The sequence below is a fragment of the Poecilia formosa genome, unplaced genomic scaffold (assembly GCF_000485575.1).
Source record: "Poecilia formosa unplaced genomic scaffold, Poecilia_formosa-5.1.2 Scaffold52, whole genome shotgun sequence".
In the NCBI taxonomy this organism is placed as follows: Eukaryota; Metazoa; Chordata; class Actinopteri; order Cyprinodontiformes; family Poeciliidae; genus Poecilia; species Poecilia formosa.
Window position 1 is genome coordinate 2,331,013 of NW_006799991.1, and position 23,758 is coordinate 2,354,770.

At 36.8% G+C, this 23,758-nt stretch overlaps 2 protein-coding genes across 6 annotated transcripts; one reads left to right on the forward strand and one right to left on the reverse strand.

The window, feature by feature from the left end:
* Nucleotides 1-291: 291 nt before the first annotated feature.
* On the reverse strand, nucleotides 292-10,177 carry zgc:153738 (IQ and AAA domain-containing protein 1). Of its 3 annotated transcripts, none has more exons than XM_016671813.1 (19): nucleotides 10,102-10,177; nucleotides 6,479-6,806; nucleotides 6,138-6,257; nucleotides 5,707-5,895; nucleotides 5,547-5,618; nucleotides 5,121-5,326; nucleotides 4,925-5,009; nucleotides 4,729-4,848; nucleotides 4,562-4,634; nucleotides 4,188-4,294; nucleotides 3,489-3,572; nucleotides 3,353-3,414; nucleotides 3,173-3,255; nucleotides 2,640-2,747; nucleotides 2,347-2,546; nucleotides 1,669-1,755; nucleotides 1,376-1,553; nucleotides 1,043-1,281; nucleotides 292-851 (listed from the first exon to the last, which is right to left on the reverse strand). In XM_016671813.1, exons 1-19 carry the CDS (start codon nucleotides 10,161-10,163, stop codon nucleotides 744-746), a joined length of 2,511 nt encoding a protein of 836 aa, XP_016527299.1. In that variant the 5' UTR covers nucleotides 10,164-10,177; the 3' UTR covers nucleotides 292-743. The 3 variants fall into 3 exon arrangements, with proteins under 3 accessions (XP_016527299.1, XP_016527298.1, XP_007552817.1); XM_016671812.1 differs by having other exon boundaries at nucleotides 10,042-10,163; XM_007552755.2 differs by lacking the exon at nucleotides 10,102-10,177 and adding an exon at nucleotides 7,998-8,279.
* A 494-nt stretch (nucleotides 10,178-10,671) lies between these two features.
* alkal1 (ALK and LTK ligand 1) lies at nucleotides 10,672-21,308 on the forward strand. Of its 3 annotated transcripts, none has more exons than XM_007552758.2 (6): nucleotides 10,672-10,757; nucleotides 11,109-11,390; nucleotides 14,192-14,245; nucleotides 15,989-16,072; nucleotides 19,317-19,390; nucleotides 20,819-21,308. In XM_007552758.2, the coding sequence occupies exons 2-5, from the start codon at nucleotides 11,120-11,122 to the stop codon at nucleotides 19,379-19,381; spliced, it is 474 nt and encodes a 157-aa protein (XP_007552820.1). In that variant the 5' UTR covers nucleotides 10,672-10,757; nucleotides 11,109-11,119; the 3' UTR covers nucleotides 19,382-19,390; nucleotides 20,819-21,308. The 3 variants fall into 3 exon arrangements, with proteins under 3 accessions (XP_007552820.1, XP_016527306.1, XP_016527307.1); XM_016671820.1 differs by having other exon boundaries at nucleotides 11,113-11,390; XM_016671821.1 differs by having other exon boundaries at nucleotides 11,113-11,390; nucleotides 15,992-16,072.
* The last annotated feature ends 2,450 nt before the right edge of the window (nucleotides 21,309-23,758 follow it).

Consider the following 23,758-nt stretch of genomic DNA (forward strand, 5'->3'; position numbering starts at 1 on the left):
AATAGCCTGGTACTTCATGCTCAGACTGGTCACTAATTTGATCACACATCAGTGGGATCACTTCCCATCCATTTAGCACCACTCGGTGTGAAACAGCCAATATGGTTGTGTTACTTACTCTAGGACTAACTCAAAAAAACCTTCAAGGGGGAATAAAGGTGACTGTGTCGTTTTAAAAGAACAACACAGATGTTGCATCAGTTAACTCTGTTTTGCCCATAACTTATCAAGCGATGTAGTTTCAGACTTGCATCAGCTGACTTGTACATGTTGTCTTCGGGGGTTGAGGAACCGATGAAGTGATAATGTATGGTTTGGTTTTAAACGTAGCGATGCTTGACACCGCCAGTCGTTGAGCACTGTCGACCATATTTCCTGTACTTCCTTTGGAGAAGTATGAATGGCCAAAATCGGCTCAGAGGCGATTCCTCTTCATGGCATATGATAAGCCCCGCTATGGTGGGGTGTGTGTTGAAGTGTTCGAAAATAGAACTCGGTTTCTTAAAGTGGAGATATTGAATTGCCAATGACTGGAAAATCTCATCTCAATATCTCTCAGATTACAGTGGAGCTTTGGAAAGTTTTACATTCATACACTCCACACAACAAACGCATTTTCCTTTCAAATGTGGCACAACTTAAATAAAAAAGAAGGAGGTTTTCCAAATATATAGACTTACTGCCAAGTGATGTCATAGCAGCAAATACTGACCAAACAAAATGCCCTTACTTTTTGTGCAGTTTTATTTTTTCTTTTTGGTCTTTGCATCTTTCGCTTTAAGTAGTGCATCTTCTTTTTCAGCAGCAGCTTTAATCCTTCTTTTTCCTAGAGGTGTTTTTGCGTACCAGCTCTGAAGGAAAAACAAAGAAAATGTCTTAAATACATGCCTTAAAAATATAAAACGTCATATTCTGAAAACAGAAATAAAAGACTCTTCTACTTTTTCTAACTATAATTTTAACCATATCACAAAAAAAAAATCAGAATTCTTCTTCTAAACCTGCTTTAAATGGCTTTTTGAATATTGCTGCTTCAACATACTTTTAACGCCTCTTCCTCCTTCTGGAGCACGGGCTCAAACTTGCCAAGTGGTACAATGAAATCATCAGCAGTGAGGGGGTGCTTTGTCAAGTCATTGATGCGATCCTTGGTGACAACACTGCTGATGACCTGCACCATTTGGCCCGGGGTGTAGCCATCAGTTACCTTCGTCAGAGAGGTGAGGTCCAAAGCGTTTGTTATTTTTCCTCCTTGCTTTTTAATAAGTTTCTCCCACAAAACTAAAATTACGCAGAATTAATAGTTATTTTATTCCACATTACCACAAGTTTAATTTTCATCATTTTTATGAATTACTGTGTGTCGTGTCTTTACTGTATCTTGAGCCGTAGTCAGGTCTTGGGATGAGGATGATTTTGCCATACATTTTACACATCGATTTAAGATCAGAATTCTGTGGGCCTTTTGTTGTTCCAATTATCAGGACACGATCTTCTGGTTTGATCAGTTTAAGACACTTAGGCAAATCTTTTTTCAGTCGCCTAGGTTCCAGCTGTTCATAAAACACAAAAGAGTTAAAACTGCAATGAAATTAAATCAATCAAAATATTTTATTTTACAATATGACAGTTATGAATGTGTTTATTTTTTTTTTTAATCTGAAGTACCTGTTCTTCATCCTTGGGAACTTTTTTGTAGAACATTTTCTCCGCATCTTGAATCCAAATCACAGAGGGTTGCAAAAGTCTTGCAACCTGAATATAAATCGACTATGAAAAACTGCTTCTGTACTATTTGGCTAACCGACTGCTAAAAGAACTTTGAGTACACAAAATATTTTCAGTGATGATTTGCAACTCTGCACATTGTTATAGGTAGGTAAGGCCATAAACTTCTAACAATACAAAAGAAGCAAACACTCATCCATCTCTGACAATCATAGCGTTTGTAAGCCATTGAAATGAATAATCTTTCCCAAAAATCTGACCTGTTCTGGAAACTAAGTGGATATTTTGATCTGTACATTTTTAGATTAGACTTATTAAAGGCAAAAATATAAACCACAAAGAAAGAAATTTTCTCAGCATGAACTCTTAGGCAACACCTTCTCTGGTTCTTCTGTTGTTCTTATTACCCAAATGTTTGGATTCATGTGACAACGGTCTAGAAAACCTCTGCTTCTCAAATTAGGAGAAAACCTTTTCAAATAATCTGTGGAAAATACTTAAAACTGATGTGTTTTCTGCTGACATTCTCAAATAGAGTTACATGGGAATATAGAATACATCTTAACATCTAAGTGATATTAGAAAATTGAAGCAATGTTTTGGCATCTAGAGTCCTACCTTAAACACCATATGAAGCATCATGGCCAGTCCAGGCTTGCCTGGGTATTTTCCTGCTGTGCTATAGGGGGACAAATCAAACATAGTGGCCCCTGTCTCCTGGCAAATTGCATGGACCAACATGCTCTTGCCCACACCTGCCGGCCCCACCAGCAGTATGGACTTTATCAGAGGAGCCTTCTCATGAACCTCTGGAGCGCCTGCAAACCACATACATTTCAAACCATACAAGTGTTATAAATTCATGGTAACATACATTAATAAATACAAAATATTTATAATAAGTTCCATACCTAATGGTAAAATTCCATATAAAGATAAGACTTGACGGACATCTAACAATGATGGCATGGGCTCGATGTCGTTTTGTCTCAGTGTAGTACCAAGATAATTATAGTCACCTGGAAAGGAAATAGAAAACAGAACTTTTGTTATTTGCTTGTTATTTTTGATTAAGAGTTGAATGAAGTTTCTTTAATATCTAGAAGGCAGTTTTATCATTAAAGAACATATCACTGTCCTTAATATAAAAAAATAGCTTTGATAGGCAGCATCTCATGCCAAAATCTATAAATAAACCTCAATAAACAGTTGTTATTAACACATTTTACAGAACCTACATTCTCTAAGGACTTATTAGTTTAATCAGTTTTCACATAAGCTGGCAAAGGAGCCAGAAGAGGGCAGCACATCATAGCTAATTACATGGCAGATGAAAATGAATTTCTTCTTTTAAAAGAGTTTTCTTGTTTCCACACATCTCTTGCAATCTGAGGTAAAAATCACAAATACAACTACAGAAAAAATATATTGCCCAATGTCTTACCCAAGAAATCTTGCATCCGAAAATTTTTTGCCCGTTTCAGTAAGCCTTGCTGCACAAGCTCTTCACACAAAGACTCAAGGGTCCTAGCAGATGTAAAGAAATTAAGTTTATGTTATTTTGGTGGTTTGTTTTGTTTTGTTTCCTGAAACTTACAAATGTATGTGATCCCTTTAACATCACCTATCAGGTGTCAGATCTTTTTCCTTTTTCTTCTTCTTTCCACCTTTAGACCCTTTTTTCTTCTGTGTAGTTAATTAAGATAATAATCACATCAATGCAATGCATGCAAAATTAGATCAGATTTTAATGTTGGTACCTTTGGCCCTTTTTGTTTGCCAGGTTTCTCTTTATCTACAGCCAACTTCAACTCAGCAAGTTCCTCTCGCATCTCCTCATCAACCTGAAGAAAGAGGGAAAAATGGGGAGTGAGCATCTGTCTGTCTGTCTGACTTTTTGTCTGTGGAGTTTGTTGTAGCTAGGTAGATCTTTTTGAAGATAACTTCAAAAAGGTTAGACAGACAAAAAAGCCCTCAAAGGTTTTACAACTGAATGTGAGGAATGGGCCAAACTTTCTTCAGTCCTATGTCAGTGACTGATGGATGGCTTGTAAAAGCTGGTCATTCAACTAAAGGGGATAACATTCACTTTTAGGGATTTTTCTCATTTAGAGAAAAAAACCTTTGATGTTTTTTTTTTGTTTTGTTTTGTTTTGTCCTTTTTGCTCCCACGTCTTCAGGAACGAGGGGCAACAATAAGAAAGAAACACCAGAGAAACACTTGTGTGAAGTTACATCCCTTTGTTTTTCAAATCTTAAATATTATATCGGCACAAAAGAAAATATTTTGGCCGCACAAACCTGTACAAATATAGCACAGTTGATTGATCTGCTTGGTAAGTGTACAAATTATGTTTTCTATCAATGTTGAAGAATTTTAAGTAATAATTTGAGCTGACAAAAACCAAGGAAGGTTTTATGGTTAAATAAAATCAACAGTGACACGGGTACAGCAATACCTGTAATCGAACTTCCTCTTCTACGATTTTTCTCATTTCTTCCTTAATCAACTCCACTTCGTGAATCTGGGTGAAGTTTTCAGACTCATTACGGGTTTTCCAAACCTCTGTGAGTAGAAAGACTTTGTAAGGTTTTATGGTAATACCAACAATTCTTTCACATGACTCTTTTACTTAGAGTGAAGAAAAGAACAACATAGAAGAAAACCATTATGGCACTTTGTCTTTTTTTAACTCACAATGCTAGTGAGTGCAAGAACACTCAAAAGCATACTTGTGAGTGTACTCAGAAATCGTATTTTCATCATAAATGTTTGGGACTGTAAACAATCTTCAAACATCAGATTTCTTTAACATTTTACATGTGAAACCACCTTCATATCTTTTGTTTGCCACTTCCAATTCTGAAAGAAAAGCAGATGGCATCATCGTCAACCCTTCATCATCCTGTGAGTCCGAACAAAGTTAAATTAGATCATCACAAACGAGCAATGCACTGTCTAAGCTGCTCTAATGACATGTTCAAATTTTTTTCACTTACGTCCTCTGCACCCTTCCCCTTTCCCTTGTCTTTCTTATCTTTTGCCTTCTTGTCGTCCTTCCCTTTCGCTTTTGATTTGGACGCTGCCTCCTCTTCTTGTAAAGCAATTTCTTCCACTAACTGAAAGTGGCAAACCGTATTTTACAAAATATCCAGAAAATATTTATTTTTCCATTTAATTCAAGATGCATTTCACCTGCTGAGGGGTTTTTTCAGCAAATATGATGGCTGAACCTCCCTCTTCAACAGTTGGATAGTCTGGAAATAGTCCTGTGGTATTACTTTAAAACATAATAAAGAATAAGAAATCAGTGTCAGTCACTGACGTCAATAATTTTGAAAATACTTCTTTACATCACCAAATACAACCCTACTGCAGGCCCAAACCTCACCGACATTCATAAAACCACTGTCGAATCTGATTTTTCATCGTCTTGGCCATGTCATTCCACTCCAATTCTCGTATTTGCTTCAAAATTGCATCTATTGCATTTAGGTAAACTTCCTCGTGTTTCTTTTGTCTAACTCGAATGGAAGTGTCGATAGCTTGGGCATCAATCTCTGCCTGAAGAGGGGTCTGGTATTTTGGATCCATAACCTGGCACAAATAATAAATATGTTAACAAAATGTACTTGTTCCAAGATTTTAGAAAGGTAACTTGGGCAAAAAGAGATATAAAATTTTGAGTAAAAATGTCATGAGCTCAAGCTTAAAGTAATGCCTTATGGTGTACTATCAATACATAAATGGTAGCTTTAAAAAAAATATTATAATTTCAAGGTTCAGGATACAGAACAAAATGGATCATCTGACTTACCATTCCAAGAAAAATCATCTCCTCATCTCGAGCAATCTTTGTTTTCTTTCTTTGTAAGTACCCCTTCCATATCTGGAAATAAAGTTCAACCAGAATAAATAAGGTCCAACAGATGAATCCCAGATAGAGAAAATGTCACATAATGTTTAAGAGAAACAACCTTCTGAATGCGGATGGCGGCCAACTCATTGAAAGCTGATCCAGCGGATTTGGCCCTGTGCCGTCTGTCGAAATTGCTAAATCTGACGTCTTTGTTTAACTTTGCCCTAATCCTCCCTTGCCACGCCCTCTCCACCATTTGAATGATCTTTATGGCCTCCGCTTCAGTCATAACTTTGTCCATTGAAGTCTGCAGGGACCCCAAAAAAAATCAAACAAAAACATGATAAACAAGGAAACACAAATAATTCTCTGATTGTAAAAGAAAGAGTGATCCGCTAAATATTAAGTCTTGCTTTTAAAATAAAATAATGTGTCATGTTAAAGTCACTTTTAAATGTTGAAGGCTTGCATGTGTACCAAAATCAAATGATTTGTTTCAAATCTAAGACACAAAGAGTTCTATTTACAAGTAGTGTCATTTTAACCTACATCAAGGTCTTTTGAACCATCCGCCAAATTCAGGACATCCAGCACCATCGTTTTTCGTTCTTCAGTTTCTTTGCTGCGCTCACCGACAAAGAAGTATGGAATGGGGATCTCAAGTGCAGGCTAAAAAGACAATGATGCTAAGAGTTTGAGAGTTATCTTCTACAAATGCATCGAGTATCAAGAAAAATGTCTTTCCAGTACCAGTTAAATATTTCTTTTGATTTTGCTTTTTTGTCACAGTTAGTGAAATGCAAAAGCTCTTCCACGACACTTGAGATTTATCAGCAATAAATATACAGGGTATGAAAATTAAACAAACCTATTTTCAAAAAAAAACTTACAGGCGTGAGTTTCAGTGCATGCAGGATGTCATCCACATAGTGGTACTCTGAAAACTCTTTCTCCACCATTTCATACTTCAGTTCTAGCACCCGCCCCATTACGCCCTTGAGAAGCAGAAGAATAAGTCGTCTCTTCTGAGGGTGGACCAGCATGTTGTGGGCTTCCTCCAGCTGCCTGAAGACTTGAACGTAGCGCACATAAAGGGTCGCCAGCCGCTGGAAGAACACCACTCTGTCTCGCTGAGGTGGAATGGGCACAGGAGGTAGTTCTTCAGCCAGGAGACTACTCAGCTCTGACATGGCATCTTTCCAGACCTGGTTGTAGGAACTGGGACAGTGTACACACGGAGATAAAATAAAGCAAAGACAAGAAATATTACACCATGACATTATATTTCAGGCAAGAGTATCCTAATGGAACAATGTATTGTAAATTGTACCTCAAAATACAATTTAGCATTAAGGTATAGTGGTGTGTACTTGTTCTTAGTTCCCTGGCAAAAAAACAAAATGGATGCATCTTGTACAATTACAAGATGCATAGTATGGGGTTCCATTGGAGCCAAATTATGAATTAATGAGTTATAAAACCATAGAGTACTTTTGATTACTTAAATTAATTCAGTTGTTTGTGAAACATCCCCATTGCTTTATCACTCCATTTATATTAGAGCCTTTGACAACATGACATTGTTTTTTGACTGAATGCCTTACTCCTTTCACCAACATTTTTCACTGTGGCCACTATGTCTTTCTTTCCCCATAAAACTTTTCTCCAGAAAAAATTTGGCTTGCTCATATGGGCAGCTGCAAATTTTAGTCAAACTTCAAGGCTTTGATTTAGGTCAGCACCCTCTAAATCCATGTTGATGTTAAACTTGCTTCACTGCAGACAGGGACACTAATGTTCCAGTACCTCCAAGTCCAATAGGTTTGTACCTCAGCGGATTATTCCTAATTATTCTAATGACTTTATTTCCACTGAAGGTGATAGCTTATGTCAATACTTGAACACAAGTCTGTGTTAACAGAAAATGGATCTCAAACACATATCTCAGCTAGTTTTTTGAAATGGAGTGAAAATATGTTTAAATATGCACGCATAATCTTGACCCTGAGTATTAGAGAAAGCTCAAAATAAATTCCACTCCACTCTTCGTAGTTTCTATGAAATAATTACTTGACTGTGAATAACATAAAAAAAAAAGTGGCTAAAGGACGCGTGACGTAATCTTCTCAGTGGTTCAGTAGATTTCCTGCCAGCAGGATGTTGTTTGATTACTTTATGGTTCGAAAGTTACTTTCTTTAATCTTCTCAAAGAACTAAGTAGCATTAACTGAACGCTTTGACATGCATTTTGATTGGCAAGACATCAAACCTGTAAGTAGTTTATTTTCTTCCTTGCTGCATCTCTGAAATCCTCCCACCAGCAGCTAGCTAAAATATCTTTGAGAAGCTAAACATTGGGAATGAAACAACCGTAAAAACAAATTCCACAATGGTTTTTGGAAAGGTTACCTTTGCGACATGTCTGTGTATCAATTTCGTGGGGGTAAAGCAGCACAATTATGAAATAAAGTGCCAAAACTGTGCTAAAATACGGTGCTCCGATCAAAGTGTCGACCTTGGTTTCCAGGCTAACCAATCGCGTTTACTGTTTCTATGGTAACCGCTAACATTTGGAGTAACAGCGGAAGTTTCTATTGTAGACAGGCGTGGCAGGATTGTTTTGTTTGTTTGTTTTTTTACGGAGAGAAAACAACTTTATGTTTGGTATTCAGGTTAAAATCAAGAAGATATGTTTCAATAATAAATAAATAACTTAGATTCTTTTTTTAAAGTGACGGAGAGACGTAACTATTACAGAACGAACGTTCTGTTTGAAATTATATTAATAAAAATAGGTGCAACTAACTAAAGAAACAGAGCTCTAATTAAATATTACAGTTTCACAACAAAAAGACTGTTAATGAAATGCAGTAACAGTGCAAACTACCTGCGAGACTACATGTCCTCCAAGTGGCACAGCAGGTTCAGCAGATGAATATAATATTAAAACAACCTTATGCACTAAAAAGAAGAATCAGTTTAACAAGAATGTGAGGCTGTGACTGTGCACTGTAAAATAAAAACAAATAAACAATTCTTTTTTTATTATTTCAAAAGCTGTTTTATGGAGATGTGTTCACATTAGAAACAAACACAAAAAAGATCACTCAAATAGTAGTTGACCTTTTTCCTTTTCATTCTGAGAAAATAGTCTGTTTCTTTTATTGCCTCAATAACTGCAATAAAAATAACAAAGGCTTTACTATTCATTATGGCAATAACATGGCCAACATAATGATGGGACTTGACAGTTTTTGGAGGGTACGCTACAGAACGTAATTGCTGAAGCTGCTGGAAATACAGAAGGGGCTACATCGAAGCATATTAGTAGAAAATTGATTGGAAGGAAACATGTAGCAGAAATTACTAAAGGCTAAAGGGTTGTGATCCAAGTCCCTTTGAAGAGTTTGAGGGAGATTCATAAATTGTGGGAAATAGCTGGTGTTAATACTTTAAGAACCACAACTACTGCATTTCTTCCGTTAAGCTTCTCCTGAATCAGAGACAACTTCAGAGCCATCTAAAAGAAAATGAGAAGGACTGTCAGTCAGACATCCAAAGTCCTCCTTTAAGATACAAGTAAAACTTGGCTTTTATTTGGAAATCAAGATCCAAGAATCGGTCGGTGAACTTGAGAAGCACAGAACTCCACTGGTAAGTTTCCACAGTCAGTGATGATTTGGGGTGGGGAGCCATACCATTTCTGTTCTTGGTCCAATGTTTTTTTTTTTTTTTTGTTTTTTATCAGGTCAACAGTCAGTGCAGCCAGGAAATTTTTGTGCACTATGGAGATGCTAATTTCATTTTCGAACAAGACCTGATCCCTATACACAATACCTTAATTGGAAACTTTAATTATCTTGGAATCATTGTACTTCCCTCACCTAAACCCCTTATAGCATCTGTTGTGAAGATATGCAAGATGAAAACCACTATTAAACAACCTCGGCTAAATTAACACCTCAGCAGGGCTGCATTGATGCAGCAGTTCATGCTAAAGGGGCTCTGACAAAGCACTGAAGGCATATGCCTGCTCAACAGCTCTGTATTAAAATCTTTCTTTCATATCCTCTATACATTCTACGTTCCCTAAGAGGTGCAGGTTGTCAGTACCTGTAAGCCATAATCATGAAAATAAACTGAAATAAGCACAGGAAATATAGCACTCTTAAATCTATATCATAAATTGCAAATGCTGAAATAAATTAACTTTTCAAAGAGATTTTAATTTATTGAGATGCCCCACTACCTCTCTGTTCTTTCAACTTTTTTTTTTCTTAAATGTGATTTAACTTATAACTATCAATGACATATGGACAAAATTAAGACTTGATTTGTCATGCATTAGTCAATTTTTTTTGTTTGTTTGTTTCGCTCCGAGCTAAAGGGAAAAGAAATTATTTCGTTTTTTTCCTCTCTAAAAATTCCAATTCTAAATGGACCCTTACATACCCCTGGCGTTATTCTTCCAAGCTGCATCACCATAAAGATTTCTGTTCGGGAGTTAACTTGCCGGATGGGTGCTCCTGGAGGCGCATTCTCTGCAGCGCTTAGGAGGTCACAAGACTTGGACATCAGTGAACAAAAACATCGGCACGTTGACAGCTCGACTGCAAGCTTATAGGCCCTCAGATTCTCCAGTTCTCTGCATCCAGCATCCAACAAGTTGCTCCCTTTTTGGAAAACTACTTCACTGCGCGCTGTTGCGCTCCTGTATTTTTCGTGCGCCAAGCTCTTTTTTTAAAAAAAGAAAAAAAAAAAAAAAAAAACATGCAATCGTAAAGCGCGTTTTCTTCTTTCCTCACTCCCAAACTTTATCTCAAAAGGATCGCCGACTTTTTATGGGCTCGAATCAACTGCAGATGAAACTTTTCTTGTGCGTAAAGGTGTGGGGCGCGCCAAAGTGAACATGTGCCTCTGGGACAAAAGAGGGGAGAAAATACTCCGAAGATGTCAACATTGCTTTACCACCCACTCGAAATCGATTGTATTACCTTCAAGAAGGTGGCACTCGGTATAAATAGCTACGCAATTTTTCAAGAAAGACGGCGTTGAGCGCAATCTGCAGGCTGTTCTTTCTCTCTCTTATCGGAACCGCAGACAACGCCTGGAAGAATTTCCTCAAGACAACTGTGTCCACTCTCCAGGACATCAGCATCTCCTCAACCGGTGAGTTCTGGATTTAGCTAAGTGCATTTACTTTATTATAAGTAAAAAAATAAAAAATAAAAAAAAAAGAAGAAGAAGAAGGGGAAAAAAACTAAATAGAATCCCAGAGAGAATCGTGCCTAGCCTGTCATGCACCATTTCTTTAATGGGATGCCTGGCAAACACAGGTTGCGTGTGTTTCATGAGACAAGGAGTGTTTTAGTTTTTTACGCAAAAGTAGGAACGAAAAAAAAAGATTATTACAGCGTGTGCAGCTTGTTAAATGTCTAACTTTAGATTACATCTCTAATAACAACCAAACTTACTTATATATTTATTTATTTATTTATTTATTTTATTTTTTTTCCCCAGACAGTCAAGCCATGCATGTGGAGAGGAAATGGCACATACTGTTGACCATCTTCTTTCTGCTCATCTCCTCGGGTCAGTGCATGGACAGCAAAGAGGTCAAGCAGAATGAGAGAAGGACCCTGTTGGATCTAATTTTACAGGTTATCAAGGACAGCCAGCAACGGGACAAGCCCGTGTCTAGGCACTGTGGCAGTGGACTCCACACCTCAGCACAAGACTTCAAGTCCTCTTCCCGGGAAAAGCCTTTGTATGTCCCTAGGCTGGATAACACTAGACTCATAGGTAAGCTGATAAGATTTATTTTTAGGACCTGATGATGAATGCATAATCCCCATTTTACTGTTGGAGACAGCTGTCATTGGTCTGCTCAGCGCTCCTCTTCTAATGTAGGACCTGTCTCTGGTTTGGCTAAACTGAAACTTTAAACTATGTGCATGTTTTAAGTTAATTCAAGAGATCTGGACATTTTACTGACTACAAGTCTGGATAGCCAAGGGAACAATGCCCATACATATTTAACATAAGTATGCAAATTGCATGTGCAGCTCAGGTTGCAATGATTATATAATGCATTTAACGCAGGTAAGCTTAATGTGTGCAAGACTAAGAGTTTACATCATACTTACTCTGATTAGATACGTCTCCTTCACGTGTTTTGGACATATTTAAACTGTGAATGACTGATTAGTAGAGGAACCTATCATCAAATGTGGTAGGAGGAGCATCGTGGGGCCAAACCTATGAATGATTCATTCAGAATGATTCATTGATCATCTTTAAATATGAATGACATCCGTAAATGTTGCTCTTCACCCACATTGGGTGCGTTTTTGTGTTTTGTGCTTCATTTCTAAACTCGTTTTCTTTGAAACATATTGAATGTCGCATTCGGAGTCTCTTGTACATGAAAAAAAAAAAAGCTTTAATGGAACTCTGCATTTACTGTCTTAAAGTACAGCATTATGTCCAGTTAATCATTTGTACATGTGCTTTTATTCTGCTCAGTTCCAGGCTTCACTGAAATCAACACATAGACGAGAATTAATATTTTTTTTCAAGAATTGCACCTCGGTGTGGTGTGTAAAATGAACATAATGTGTTTGTTTAAGATAATCACTGTCAGTTAGATCATGCCTTTGCGATGCTGAACAGACAGCACACAGCTGAAAGTCTTGGCCTCATCTTGTGCAATTTGAAAAGTACTTTTCTCAGACGAGTGGCTAGATGGAATTTATCTTTTGAGGATATTAAAGGCAGCATATTAGCACTGGTGCATGTGAGACCACTGGAAGAACGATCGTCACGCAATGATGAAGGCATAAACACAGTGAGGATGAGGGGGGACATGTTGTGGAGTTGTTCCCTGTGTGTTCCTCTCAAGCCGTGGCTGTGGCATCAGAATGACAGCTGTGGTGAGACTAAGATAAAACAAGCAAACACATGCATTTTATATCTGTTTTTTTTTTTTGTTTGTTTGTTTTGTTTTTTTGATGATGCAACCTTTAGCTGAGGAGTTGAAGCTTAGCTGTTAGTCTTTTAGGAAAATGAGGGGACTGCATGCAAAACATTTGTTTTACATAGACATACCTTCATGTTTAGACTTGAAGAAATGTTTGTATTTTTTCTGGAATACCCCTTTAATAGTATATGCTGCCATTTATTCAGAATAAGACAAAAACTATTTTACGTTTGCTGGTTTTCAGCCTGGTGCAATGACTGTCAATCATTATTCCCATCTTGTAACCACATTACAGTCTACTGACTCTGGAGACTAAAGTGCAATCAACCATGTATTACAAGGACTTATTATGATCAGCATTTAACCCCAAAAAAATAATCACTTTAGGCTGTCAGCAATGGTGTTGTGTTGTTGGACTTTTGCATGTTATATAGTGCCCTGCAAAAATATTATTACCTCTTAAACTTTTCAAATTTTTCCATGTCACAATGTAATGTTCAACATATTTTGTTGGAATTTTGAGTATAATATATGAAGTATGTGTAGAAACCAAATCCCTCCATTCATCGTCTAAACCTGCTCATTCTTGCAGAGCCTCAGTGGGGCTGATGTCTTTCTCAGGGTACAGCCTGGACAGGTTGCCAAACCATTGCAGTAGAGATTAAATCATAAAGGGCATTTTTTTATTTTTTTTATTTCTAGGTTGGTTACCTCTCAGCCCTTATAATAAATTTAAAACTATAGATTCTTAATGAAAGAGGGAGCTTCAGCTTGTACATGCATTTTATTCCACTTCTTTAAGCTTTTCACTTTTTTTCATGTTGTAATGTAATGTAATATAATGTATATTGATGGCATTAATGCATAACTGTGATGTGTAAGGAAAATTGTTTTAGAAATATTTCTACTGAAAATCTGATAAGCGTTTTGTTCATATATTATGTCCTCAACATCTATATTAGAATACCCCTGGTTGAAATTACAGCATAAATCCAGCTTTTCTTTGAAGGCCTCAGAGTTTGGTTTGAGAACAACAAGCAGCATCACGAAGACCAAGGAGGACAGCAGACAAGTTGAGGAAAAGTTGGGGTAAAGTTTAAAACAGGATATAAAATTAGATCCCAACAGCACAGTGATACTTCAAAAATAGAGTGTGGCACAACTATAAACCTTCCAAAATATCGCTGTGCATCGAAGCTGTCAGGCTAGTCAAAGAGAAAGCTCTGATACTGCGAGCTCTGCAGATGATGAAACAAACATGTGGACGTAAATGCCCTGATCAGATAAAACCAGATGCATTTTCACCTGCATGCAAAATCATATGTGCAGCAAAAAAATTGACACTTCACGTCCCCCTGATCACACCTGCGATAAGACGTGGTGGTGGCAGCATCATGCTATGTTTTTTGTTTCTTGGGGGGGTTCTTCAGCAGGAGAATGGAAGATGGTCAGAGATGAATCCAAATAGTTGGCAGTATTTTATGTTTGTCTCTCAAAATGTTACTCAAATGGAATACTTTAAGTAATATCATAAAAATACAAAAAGCAAAAATCAGTAACTGTTTATTTGATGGCCTGATAAATAGTTCTGATGTGAAAAGCTAATCACAAGTTTCTGTTTCAGATATTGTTCCTAGAGATGCACACCTGAAGGACAAGTTCATTCAGCATTTTGGAGGTAAGAAAACTTCCACTAAAGAAGATTTTTGTGAAAACATTTTGGCCTAGAATCTCTGATACCCTTTGCAGACATTGCGAAACTGTTTTATCTGGGAAACAACTTTAAGAACATATTTGGCACTTTTCCCATGCAACTGTTGGCAGGACTCTCCAAGTTTTGCCCCTCTGAGAAAAAACATGTTCATTCCTGCAAGCCAAGATACAGTATACTGAAGTCATAGACAGCTTTGTGAACGCCGTTCTTTGGGTCAGAACGGGGTCGCATGGCTTAGCTGCAGGGCAGTAGTTTAGAGAAACAGCACATGGTCTGAAGCTGACAGAATTAAGTTGAAGGCATTGCTAAGCTAAGCTGATTATTTGTCTCAGGACCTGTGAGTAGACTTCATTATTGCTATGAAAATCTGGAAGCATAATCGTTGGTGCAGAAACTCTTAGACGTTATTATAACTGACAACTTGACTTTGTTTCAGTCTAAATTGAAAGCTGATCAGTTAATAATAAGTCTACAACTGACAAAGTAAAGCCACTTTGGGGTGCAGTTACTTTTTAGTTAGTTAGTTTTTTTTAAAAACTATAATTCTTACAAATATGTGGTTAATTAAAGTCAAAATTAATATTAAGCGTTTTTATGAGGTGTTGAGTTCTTTACATCATTTGGGTATTAGCAGATCGCGGACGTCTTTGTAGCCAATGAAAGGAAGGTTTAAAAAAAAATCCCTTTTCTACTGATTTTATAAAGATTAAAACCTCCATGATGTATTAATTTAGATTCAAGTTGCTTCTTACTGTAGAGCATATAGAATCAATCTGTTAAGTTTATTTGTATAGCACATTTCAGAAGGAAGGCATTTCAAAGTGCTTAATGAAAACATAAAAATATCACAAACACATCATACAGTCACCAATTGTAAAACCAGTAATATTTCATTTGAGTCACATTTAGAGATGTTTAGAGAAATCAAGTGGTAACTAGAATTGGACAACTTTCAGATGGGTCAGATTATTGACCCTGACCTGTGACGGCTGATTGGAAACTCCAAATGTTTATATTTCTCCCGTCAGTAAAGCACACTAATTCAGCATTCGTTTTATACTCAGAATATAGATTTTATCAATGTTTAGCAATTGCAAAGACTTACAGTAAAGCCCTCTGAAGTCTGTATTCTGGCTGGGAAAGCTGAGTAGCCATTAGTTTAGTATACCGCTGCAATTCACTTAGAATACAGTGAAAAGTTGCCGGTGTAGTACTTATAGTACTAATAAAAATACTAGCACACAACGAGCTGTAAAAGGCCTCTCAAAATCTAGTCCTCATGTACCTGCCTACTGCAAAGTCTATCTGTTTTCACCTAGAAGAAAACTTCTTCTAAGTGCTTTCACCTTCACTTCTAGGTAAAAACACCTAGAAGAACACCTGAAACCAACGTCTGAATTAGCAGATGAAAACTTCACCAACCCCAGAGTTTTGGAATCAGGCATAAAATTCAAATCAGTCTTGCTAAAGAGTGACCCTTCTGCACTCTGGAGAAAATTATTTTAATCTTGAAGCAGGAAACTCCCTTAAAGCTAGAGATATTTAATCATTAGACAGAAATGATCTCAGTATAAATTGACATGATTTATGAAAAGCACTCCCATTTTCAACAAAAGCACAGCATCAGGTCATGTATTTTTCTTAAAAAATGTTATATTAAGATAATTTCTTTTCATTTTACCTAATGTGACCTTCTCTTTTCTCAAGCAGGACATGTCAAGTTCTCGTCGGAGTGCAAAACACACTTTCACAGACTATACCACACCACAAGGGATTGCTCAAGACCAGCATGTGTGTATGCTTTTTCATTCAACAGACAACTAATTTTATCAGTTTTCTTTGTTCCTCTTTCTCTATTTTTTATCTTAAAATATTATCCATTTCATAATGGCTGAGAAAACATGTGTGTTTAATATTAATATGACTGACATTTTATGTGAGCAAACAGTTTTTGTTGGCAGAAAGTTTAAGTTATTTCAACATAGAGATCTTTTGGTTTCTGCGTGGGTCACTAAGCATCTTCTTAGAATATATTAAATCAACTTTGGTTAGTGTTTTTCAGATCAGATAAAAAATGTTGTTGATTAGGGCTGCATCATATTAAAAGCAGACATGTAATGTCGATATTATTAGTCAAAACTGTGAGGATGATATCAGTCATGACAAACTAGTTGTTGTTTTATTCACTTTTCAACCGTGATTCTAACTCTCTTCTGTGGTCACAAGCATCTTGGGCCCATTAACACGGCACCCAAGCACAGTATTAATGGGCCCATTAATACAGTATTAAGTAGTACTGTAAGTCAGATCAATAAGTTTCACCTTTTCAAGAAAAAAAAAAAAACTAAAAAAAAACTGAAAGCTGAATATCTTATTAGTTTGCAAATTGTCTTTTTTTTTTGTCCTAAGTCCTTCAAATCATCAAACTAATTTCTTCAGCAGACAGAAATAGCCAGAAACAATTTTCAAATGATATTTCATTTATCAAGGGAAAAAAGTAATCCAAACCAATCGACCCCGAAATGAAAAAAATAATTCCCTCCAATTCTACTAACTGGCTGTGCCACATTTAGATGTGTTTTGCCTCAGAGTGGAGGAACTTTGGATCACTTGTCTTGGTAGAATTGTTTTGACTAATGGAGAGTTCGCTCTCATGCTTCTGTTTACGAGGCATGATCCAGATTTAAGTCTGAACTTTGGTCAGACTTCTTCCTAGACTGTATTTTTTGAATTATTCAAAGGCAGACATAGTGCCCTGCTTTGGATTGTCCTGCTGCGTAAAATAGGCATGACGAGAAAAATTGATGGTGTGGCCAGTTTAACTGTAATTAAATAATTAAACTGTAATTAATTGTAAATAATTAATGTAGCTAATCACAACAATTCTGCTTTTTAGAAATGAGGCATGTGTATTTCAAATACACCAGGATGATTAAGATAGCATTTTCCCCTTAATAAATTAATCATCTGTTATGATCTCCTTTTTGTATTTAATCAGGTAATCTTTGTCTGAAATTTATAATCTGAATATGTTTAGTTTTACCAAAAAGCAAACATAGAAGAAATGTCGTAGGCCAATAAATTAACAACCATTATGAATATTTTGAACAAAGCAACTAACTCCTGATTATTTCTAAGATGGCTTTTGCTGTCATGATGCTCCGTGGAGGCATCCAATCTGTTTTTTTCACTGAACGGCCACATGAGAAGTAATGCGCCAAACAATCTGTTTTTTCTTGTTAGAACAATGATATAGAACAAAATTTACATGGTCCGAACCATTTGGATGTTTTATGTCCAAATTATTAAAACTTTGCTTTGTGTAATCTGCTGATTATATGTCAGAAACTTTGGCTCTTTTATGTTAAAGGGGAGCAATCATTCTTGGTACTGATGCAGTTTAAAGAAATAACAAAAATCAAGAGGTAAGATAGAGATATGAAAAAAAATATTTGTGTTACTGTACATCTATATATATATATATATGTGTATTTATATATATATACTAGAAATTTACACGATCGGTCACAACTCTGAGCAGAATTAAAGAAATGTAGAAAAAGAACACGTGGGTTTTGCCTTCATAATGGAATGTTTTCCAAAAATTTCAGCAAGTCCTTTAGCATCAAAAGTACCTTCATATATGTCCAAGTCATCCCACCCATGGGCACTGTTGTTGCACTACCACAGCTGTTGACTTTTGCAACTAATAAAAGTCTAAAGGGTCTTTTTAATCTCTGTTAAATCGAAGAGGACGGGGGGCTTGTGTGTGTGTGTTTTCTTTAAAGCCGACTGAGACATGAGGTCATCTAACAAGAAAACACATGTTTATAATCCATCTGTCCAGCTGAGATGAGCTTTTATCCATAGAACTTTGCAAGATTTCCAGCTCAGCTTTCAATTCTGCCTGTGGTTCTTTGGGTTGTGAATTGGGATAAGTAGCAATAATAAGGCTAATATTATTCACTTTGGCATAATCAGTTTACATGCAGTGGCATACTGATGGTCATCACTGTTTAATAGTGGTTCCCAGCCTTGCCTTGCCTGAGCTAAGACTATGTCACTGTAAAATACAAAGCAATTGTTCAAAAAATAATTTTTGTAAATAAAACAAACAAAAAAAAAGAAAATTCTTCAAATCAGTGAGGCACATCATTGCTTAGAAAGACAAAGCCGTGGGTGCTTTTTATAATCAAACCTGAGTCTCACAATTTTTTAAAACTGATACAAATAGAAAGAAATACCCAAAAAATAGATTACAAGATGTGAACAATTTTTGAAATTACTAGTGCAATATGTCAAATCACAAACATCATTGCGAAATCAATGTTTGCAATTTTACAATCTCAAAAGTTTGGATGCATTACTTTGTTGAATACAAAATTTAAAATACCTACAACACACCTACAACTTGTTAGTAATATGTTTACGTGTAAAGCAGACTTTGACCGCCCTCGCTGTGCATACTTGACGCATATTTTTAGCGGTCGAGGTATTAAAGCTAACTAGGAGTGATGGATACCTTCTGATTTAAAAATAAATCTGTTAATTCAAAATGTCCGTATCTACTTAGAAATTTAGTTACAACAAAACAAAAATTATTAGACAATTTAAAATGCAGATGCAAAACAGAGTAAAAAACATAACACTGATCTGATATTGTTATCAGAGTATTCAGCATTGCAGTCACATTGTGCAAAATTTAAATTGTTTTGCATTTCAGCAATAAAATGTAACTGTAGGAAATGTGACTGGTTTTATAACTTCTTATTAGTAAATAAATAGATAAATCAGAGAAAACATTTCCAACTCAGTGTTTGTTGCTCCTCTCTCTGAGATATTTGCAGTTTTCAAAATTATGGAGTAAATAGTAGTGAAAGCAGATATGTTCAGACATGACTCTTATTAGTTCTCAATATTTGTTGAAGTAAAGCTGCTGTTATCCTGAAAAGGAGCTAATTCTTTTAATTTTAGTAATTGATTAGGTCATGTGAAACTGCTAACAGTCTTTTTTCTTACCGTTTCTTTCTTTTAGATTACAAAAGGTGTGCAAGATTGCTAACGCGATTAGCAATGAGTCCGCTCTGCATGCAGTCATAGGTTTTGTATGTGAGTATTTGTTTTTTCTTCTCGAGTTACTCTTGGTGTTTTACATCCCTCGCTAAAACAGAAATGATTAACATAGACATGCAGATGTATACTTTGTGCTGAAGAGACTCAATCTCTGACAGAGAGTAAATCTGTCAAATGTTCATCTGAGGAAGACCGATCCTTCCTATAATCAGAAACATATCTCTTTTACATCTGTCCAACATTTAGATGTTGTATAGAATGTGATCTATCCTTGATCTCTGAAATGTTTTCATGCCAGAACAAAATCTTCTCATACCATAACTTCAACATTTCCTTTCAGACACTTCTAAATTAGTTAAACTTGGACTTGAACTGTTAGAGGAAAACAGACATGCACATTGGGATGATTTTGAGTAACGATAAAGGAAAATTGAAATCCTCAAATGTGTTTAAATTTAAAAAAATCACAAATAAAAGTCTTTCAAAATTATGGACAATATTCTTTCTCTGAAATTTAAAAGACTCGTTCCTACTGACCACAAACACTTGTTGGCATATCCCACTGCCCCAGGGGGGCAAAGGTAGTTCATGCATTTTGCAAGCATTTACTTTCTCACAATTGCAACTGGTAGACATAGATTTTTTTTGCCTAATAAATGAAATCACTTGAGAAATTGATTTCTCAAGGTTATTGCTGTCTGATATTAAAATGTACTTAACGGTCTGACGTGTTTAAGTGTGCCAAACATTAAAAACGGTATCACTCCTTTACATTTTTCCCATAACTGGAATAAAGAATTCATTTAATTTAATCATATGAGCAACATTAGATAATGCCAAGCATGATCAGATGTTTTCAGAAGCACACGACTACATCCCTGAAGTCAAGGAAGGTCCCTGAATGTTGTCAGTGAAATAATTCTGGATGTATGCTCATCCCTCTTTTTAAGGCGATCCGTAAAAACTCCTCTTTCTCTGCTGCCTTGATGGCTTTAAACCTAACATAGGTAAAAGCAGGGTTCACACTGGATGCAATTATGTCCAGACTGATGAGTGATTGCCACACACAAGCTCATCTCCCTAAGTAGTCATTCATGGTCATTGGGTTTAGCTGGTAATAATGTAATTGAAGAGACTGACACATCCTCAGGAATCAGATAATAGGATCCTGTCTGCATTGTTCTGAGAGCTCACATGTGTGTCGCGATTGACGAACATCAGAAGACGTATGAAATGAGTCATGATTCGGCAATTCTGGTCATTTCTCAGTGACCTTCGGCAGCAGTAATAATCCCTCTTTAGAAGCTGACAACATGACTTCCTTAGAAAGATGTGAAGATGTGATAAAATCTCCAGATCCAGCATTGAGCCACGGGATTTTGATAAAAAAATAAAAAAACTTTAAAAAGTGTAGAAACTGCCAATATTTAACTATGCATTTTTGTGTTGCGATTTAAATTCCAGGTCGCCATATAACGGAAGAGGGATCAATGTGTTGCCAAGGAAGTGCCTTCAAACCCACAGCAGACATGAGGACGTTCTTTCTGTGTGTGTTTATAGTGTCTATGTTTTTGCTGTTGGTGTCATAACTCAAAATGATTGAATGGAGATTGTTGGTTGTTTGTGAGTGGAATGGACCATATATTTGTAAGCAAATAATTTAATATCAAATACATCTATTTATTGAAAGGACATATAAATATATGTAATGTTTAACAGTCACTGAGAATCCGATCATTTTGGTTATAAAAGTCATGAGTGATGGAAAGAAAATGTATTTGCTTTATTTTCTATATAAATTCCACTTTTGCTAATTTGCTGACTTTATACTCCATCTTTGTCTTCATCACATTTTATTTGGCACTTGAGTGATTGTTGACAATAAGACCATATAAAATAACGACAATGGTGACAGCTCACTGCATTACTGAATAAAGAATACTGAAGCACAGGAGGTTTTGCATTTTCTTTACATTTTTTTTTTTTTTTAATTCATGCCAAAAGTGGAGTCAGGCAGTGCAATGGGTGAGGCCGCGAACGGAGCCCACGGGAGTGGACGGTTCGTTCTTGGCACAGCATGTGATGCGTTTATCTCCGTACACTTCACTTTTAACAGAAAAAAGCTGTCTTCTCCTCGTCTGAATTTGTAAACAGTCGGGAAAGAAGCTGGGTTTCATCACAACCGTGTTGCTATGGGATTGCTTTTTTGGGTCAAATGCTTGTTTTGCACTTTTCAGCACCTTTTTCAGACGCTGCTGTCCCTGCCACTCAGAGCAGGTGCTATAATCACTGAGTCCACCCACTCACCTCCCTTTTTTTCTTGGAGGTCACTGCAGATCGTCTGGTAGACTCTCGCATTTGCAGTCACTCACTTAATCAAGGCTATCAGATGCCTTGGAACGAACAGGAGGTTGAGCAATCCTTGCTCAGCCAAAAAAATAAACATACAGTAGATAAAACCATACAAAAAAAACCCTCCCACAAGAAAGCACAAGTTTAATGCTTGAAAACATCTGTTTGGTTCAAGGAAAGCGCTTGTGAGAAAACTCAAACGCAGAGAAGGGAACTGACTGATCTGTATCATCGAAAAGCAAAGTGTTTCTGGTGCTTGAACTTCTGAACACTTGTCACATGAGAGTGAAATCTGAACCACTTCTCACATTGTGTTCCAGTTTACTTGTTCTCAGGCCAGATAAGGTTTATTTTCTCATGTGTGTTTTCTTTATCGCTCCACAATTAGAAGATACCAAACACTGCACATATGATATTAAGGAAATCAAGACAAACACAGTTGGCCTAGAATAAAAGCTCCCTTGTAATGAAATTCAAATTGACCATTTTAATTTTCTATAGCGTTTGGATAACTTTACTCTAACAAAGTGCTATAACGTCCCCTGGAACCGCAGAAGTGGGAGATTTCTGGTCTGGAGAATATTGACAGTGATTGTTTTTTGTTTAAGTAATGAAACAAACACTGAGTCAGGCACACACTCGTACACACGCACACACAAGGGGGGTTGCTGATGGATAAGGTTCTGAGCAAACACAAACTACAAGCCAAAGATTACAACAGCTCAGTTCTCACGTCAGCTTGTCTCCACAGACTGAGCGGGAGCCTTTTCTTTCACAGCCTCATGCATTATTCACTAATAGTTTGGCTTTTTGCGCCATCATTATAAACTCATCCGTGGAAAAAAGTTGAGTTGGTGAGGAGCATGTTTAATGGTGTGTACAGATACTGTCGCTGGGACTGGGATCTCAATCTAGGCAATGTTTCCAACTTGATATGAGGTTTGTCTCGCAGGGCTATAAACCATGTGATAGCCTCTGCTCCACAAATCACAGCCTCCTTACGAATGGAGGAGTTCAGCTTTGAAATTTATGCTTCACCCAACCTCTGTGTACTTGTCAAACTTGCACACATAAATCCACCCTGAGCAACATGTGGCGAAATATGCGGTGATTACCTGAGCCAATTAAGGAAACGGCTGAAGCTATAAAAGGATTAAGCTGCTAAAAATACAGCTTGCACCTCGAGGGGACGCACAGGGGATCCCTTTCCCTCCGGGTGGGCAGGACAGGGACACTGGATCCTAATCTGAGGAGGATATCACTTATCTGGAGACAAACAGCACAGATTAGGAGAGGAGACAGAAGATGCACTGGGGATAGCATGTGGGAGGGCTTTAACACAATTACACACAAGCATCAAATCCCCTCTCTGGTACCTTTGAGAAATTTGGTGTAATAAATAGTAAACAGAGACCAAAGCCATGCCATTTCCTCCCTGTCAGACTGCATCCGGCCTTGCCAAAGCCCAGGGGTGAAGAGAGGAAACACCTTAATGTCGTCACCTTCTGCTCCAGTGTTATGGCCAACAGCTCCTTAAGCATTTTCATATTTCCAAACCACAAACTTCAGTATGCTTTGGGGAACTTTTTGTGGTAGACCAAGACAAAGTAGTGCACAACTGCACATTTTTATTAAGCCTCTTGTAATTTGATATGTCTAAATAACATCCATTACAAACAATTCCCACTTGTGAAATATTTAATCTTAGAGGTTTCCGTGACAACGCCAAGTTTAATGATCAGAAGCATGAAGACCAAAGGAACAGAGCAGACGGGTCAAGGGTAAAGTAATCGAGGAATTGAAGGCAGGATTAAGCTACTATGAAATATCCCGTTTAAATATTTCATAAACTCTTATTTAATTCTAGACCAAAATACAATTGAGAACCTTAGATAATACTTGAAAATTGACATTCAAATATGTTCTCCATCCATTCTGACTGGGTTTGACCCATTTTCTTTCTTTTTTTTTTTTAAAGAAAAATAAGAAAATGATTCAGTTTGTAGATAATAAAAGCTGCTGGACATATTCCAAAAGATTTACACTGTTATT

What these genes read in the sequence shown, in the direction of transcription:
- zgc:153738 (XM_016671812.1), bottom strand. Translation starts at nt 10,163, where the DNA reads ATGTCCAAGTCTTGTGACCTCCTAAGCGCTGCAGAGAATGCGCCTCCA. An exon ending in CCGCCATCCGCATTCAGAAG is followed by an intron (nt 5,619 to 5,706) that starts GTTGTTTCTCTT and finishes CTTTATTTCCAG; the next exon opens with ATATGGAAGGGGTACTTACA. An exon ending in TCGGATGCAAGATTTCTTGG is followed by an intron (nt 2,748 to 3,172) that starts GTAAGACATTGG and finishes TTTCCTTTCCAG; the next exon opens with GTGACTATAATTATCTTGGT.
- alkal1 (XM_007552758.2), top strand. Translation starts at nt 11,120, where the DNA reads ATGCATGTGGAGAGGAAATGGCACATACTGTTGACCATCTTCTTTCTG. An exon ending in GGATAACACTAGACTCATAG is followed by an intron (nt 11,391 to 14,191) that starts GTAAGCTGATAA and finishes TTTCTGTTTCAG; the next exon opens with ATATTGTTCCTAGAGATGCA. An exon ending in GGATTGCTCAAGACCAGCAT is followed by an intron (nt 16,073 to 19,316) that starts GTGTGTATGCTT and finishes TCTTTCTTTTAG; the next exon opens with ATTACAAAAGGTGTGCAAGA.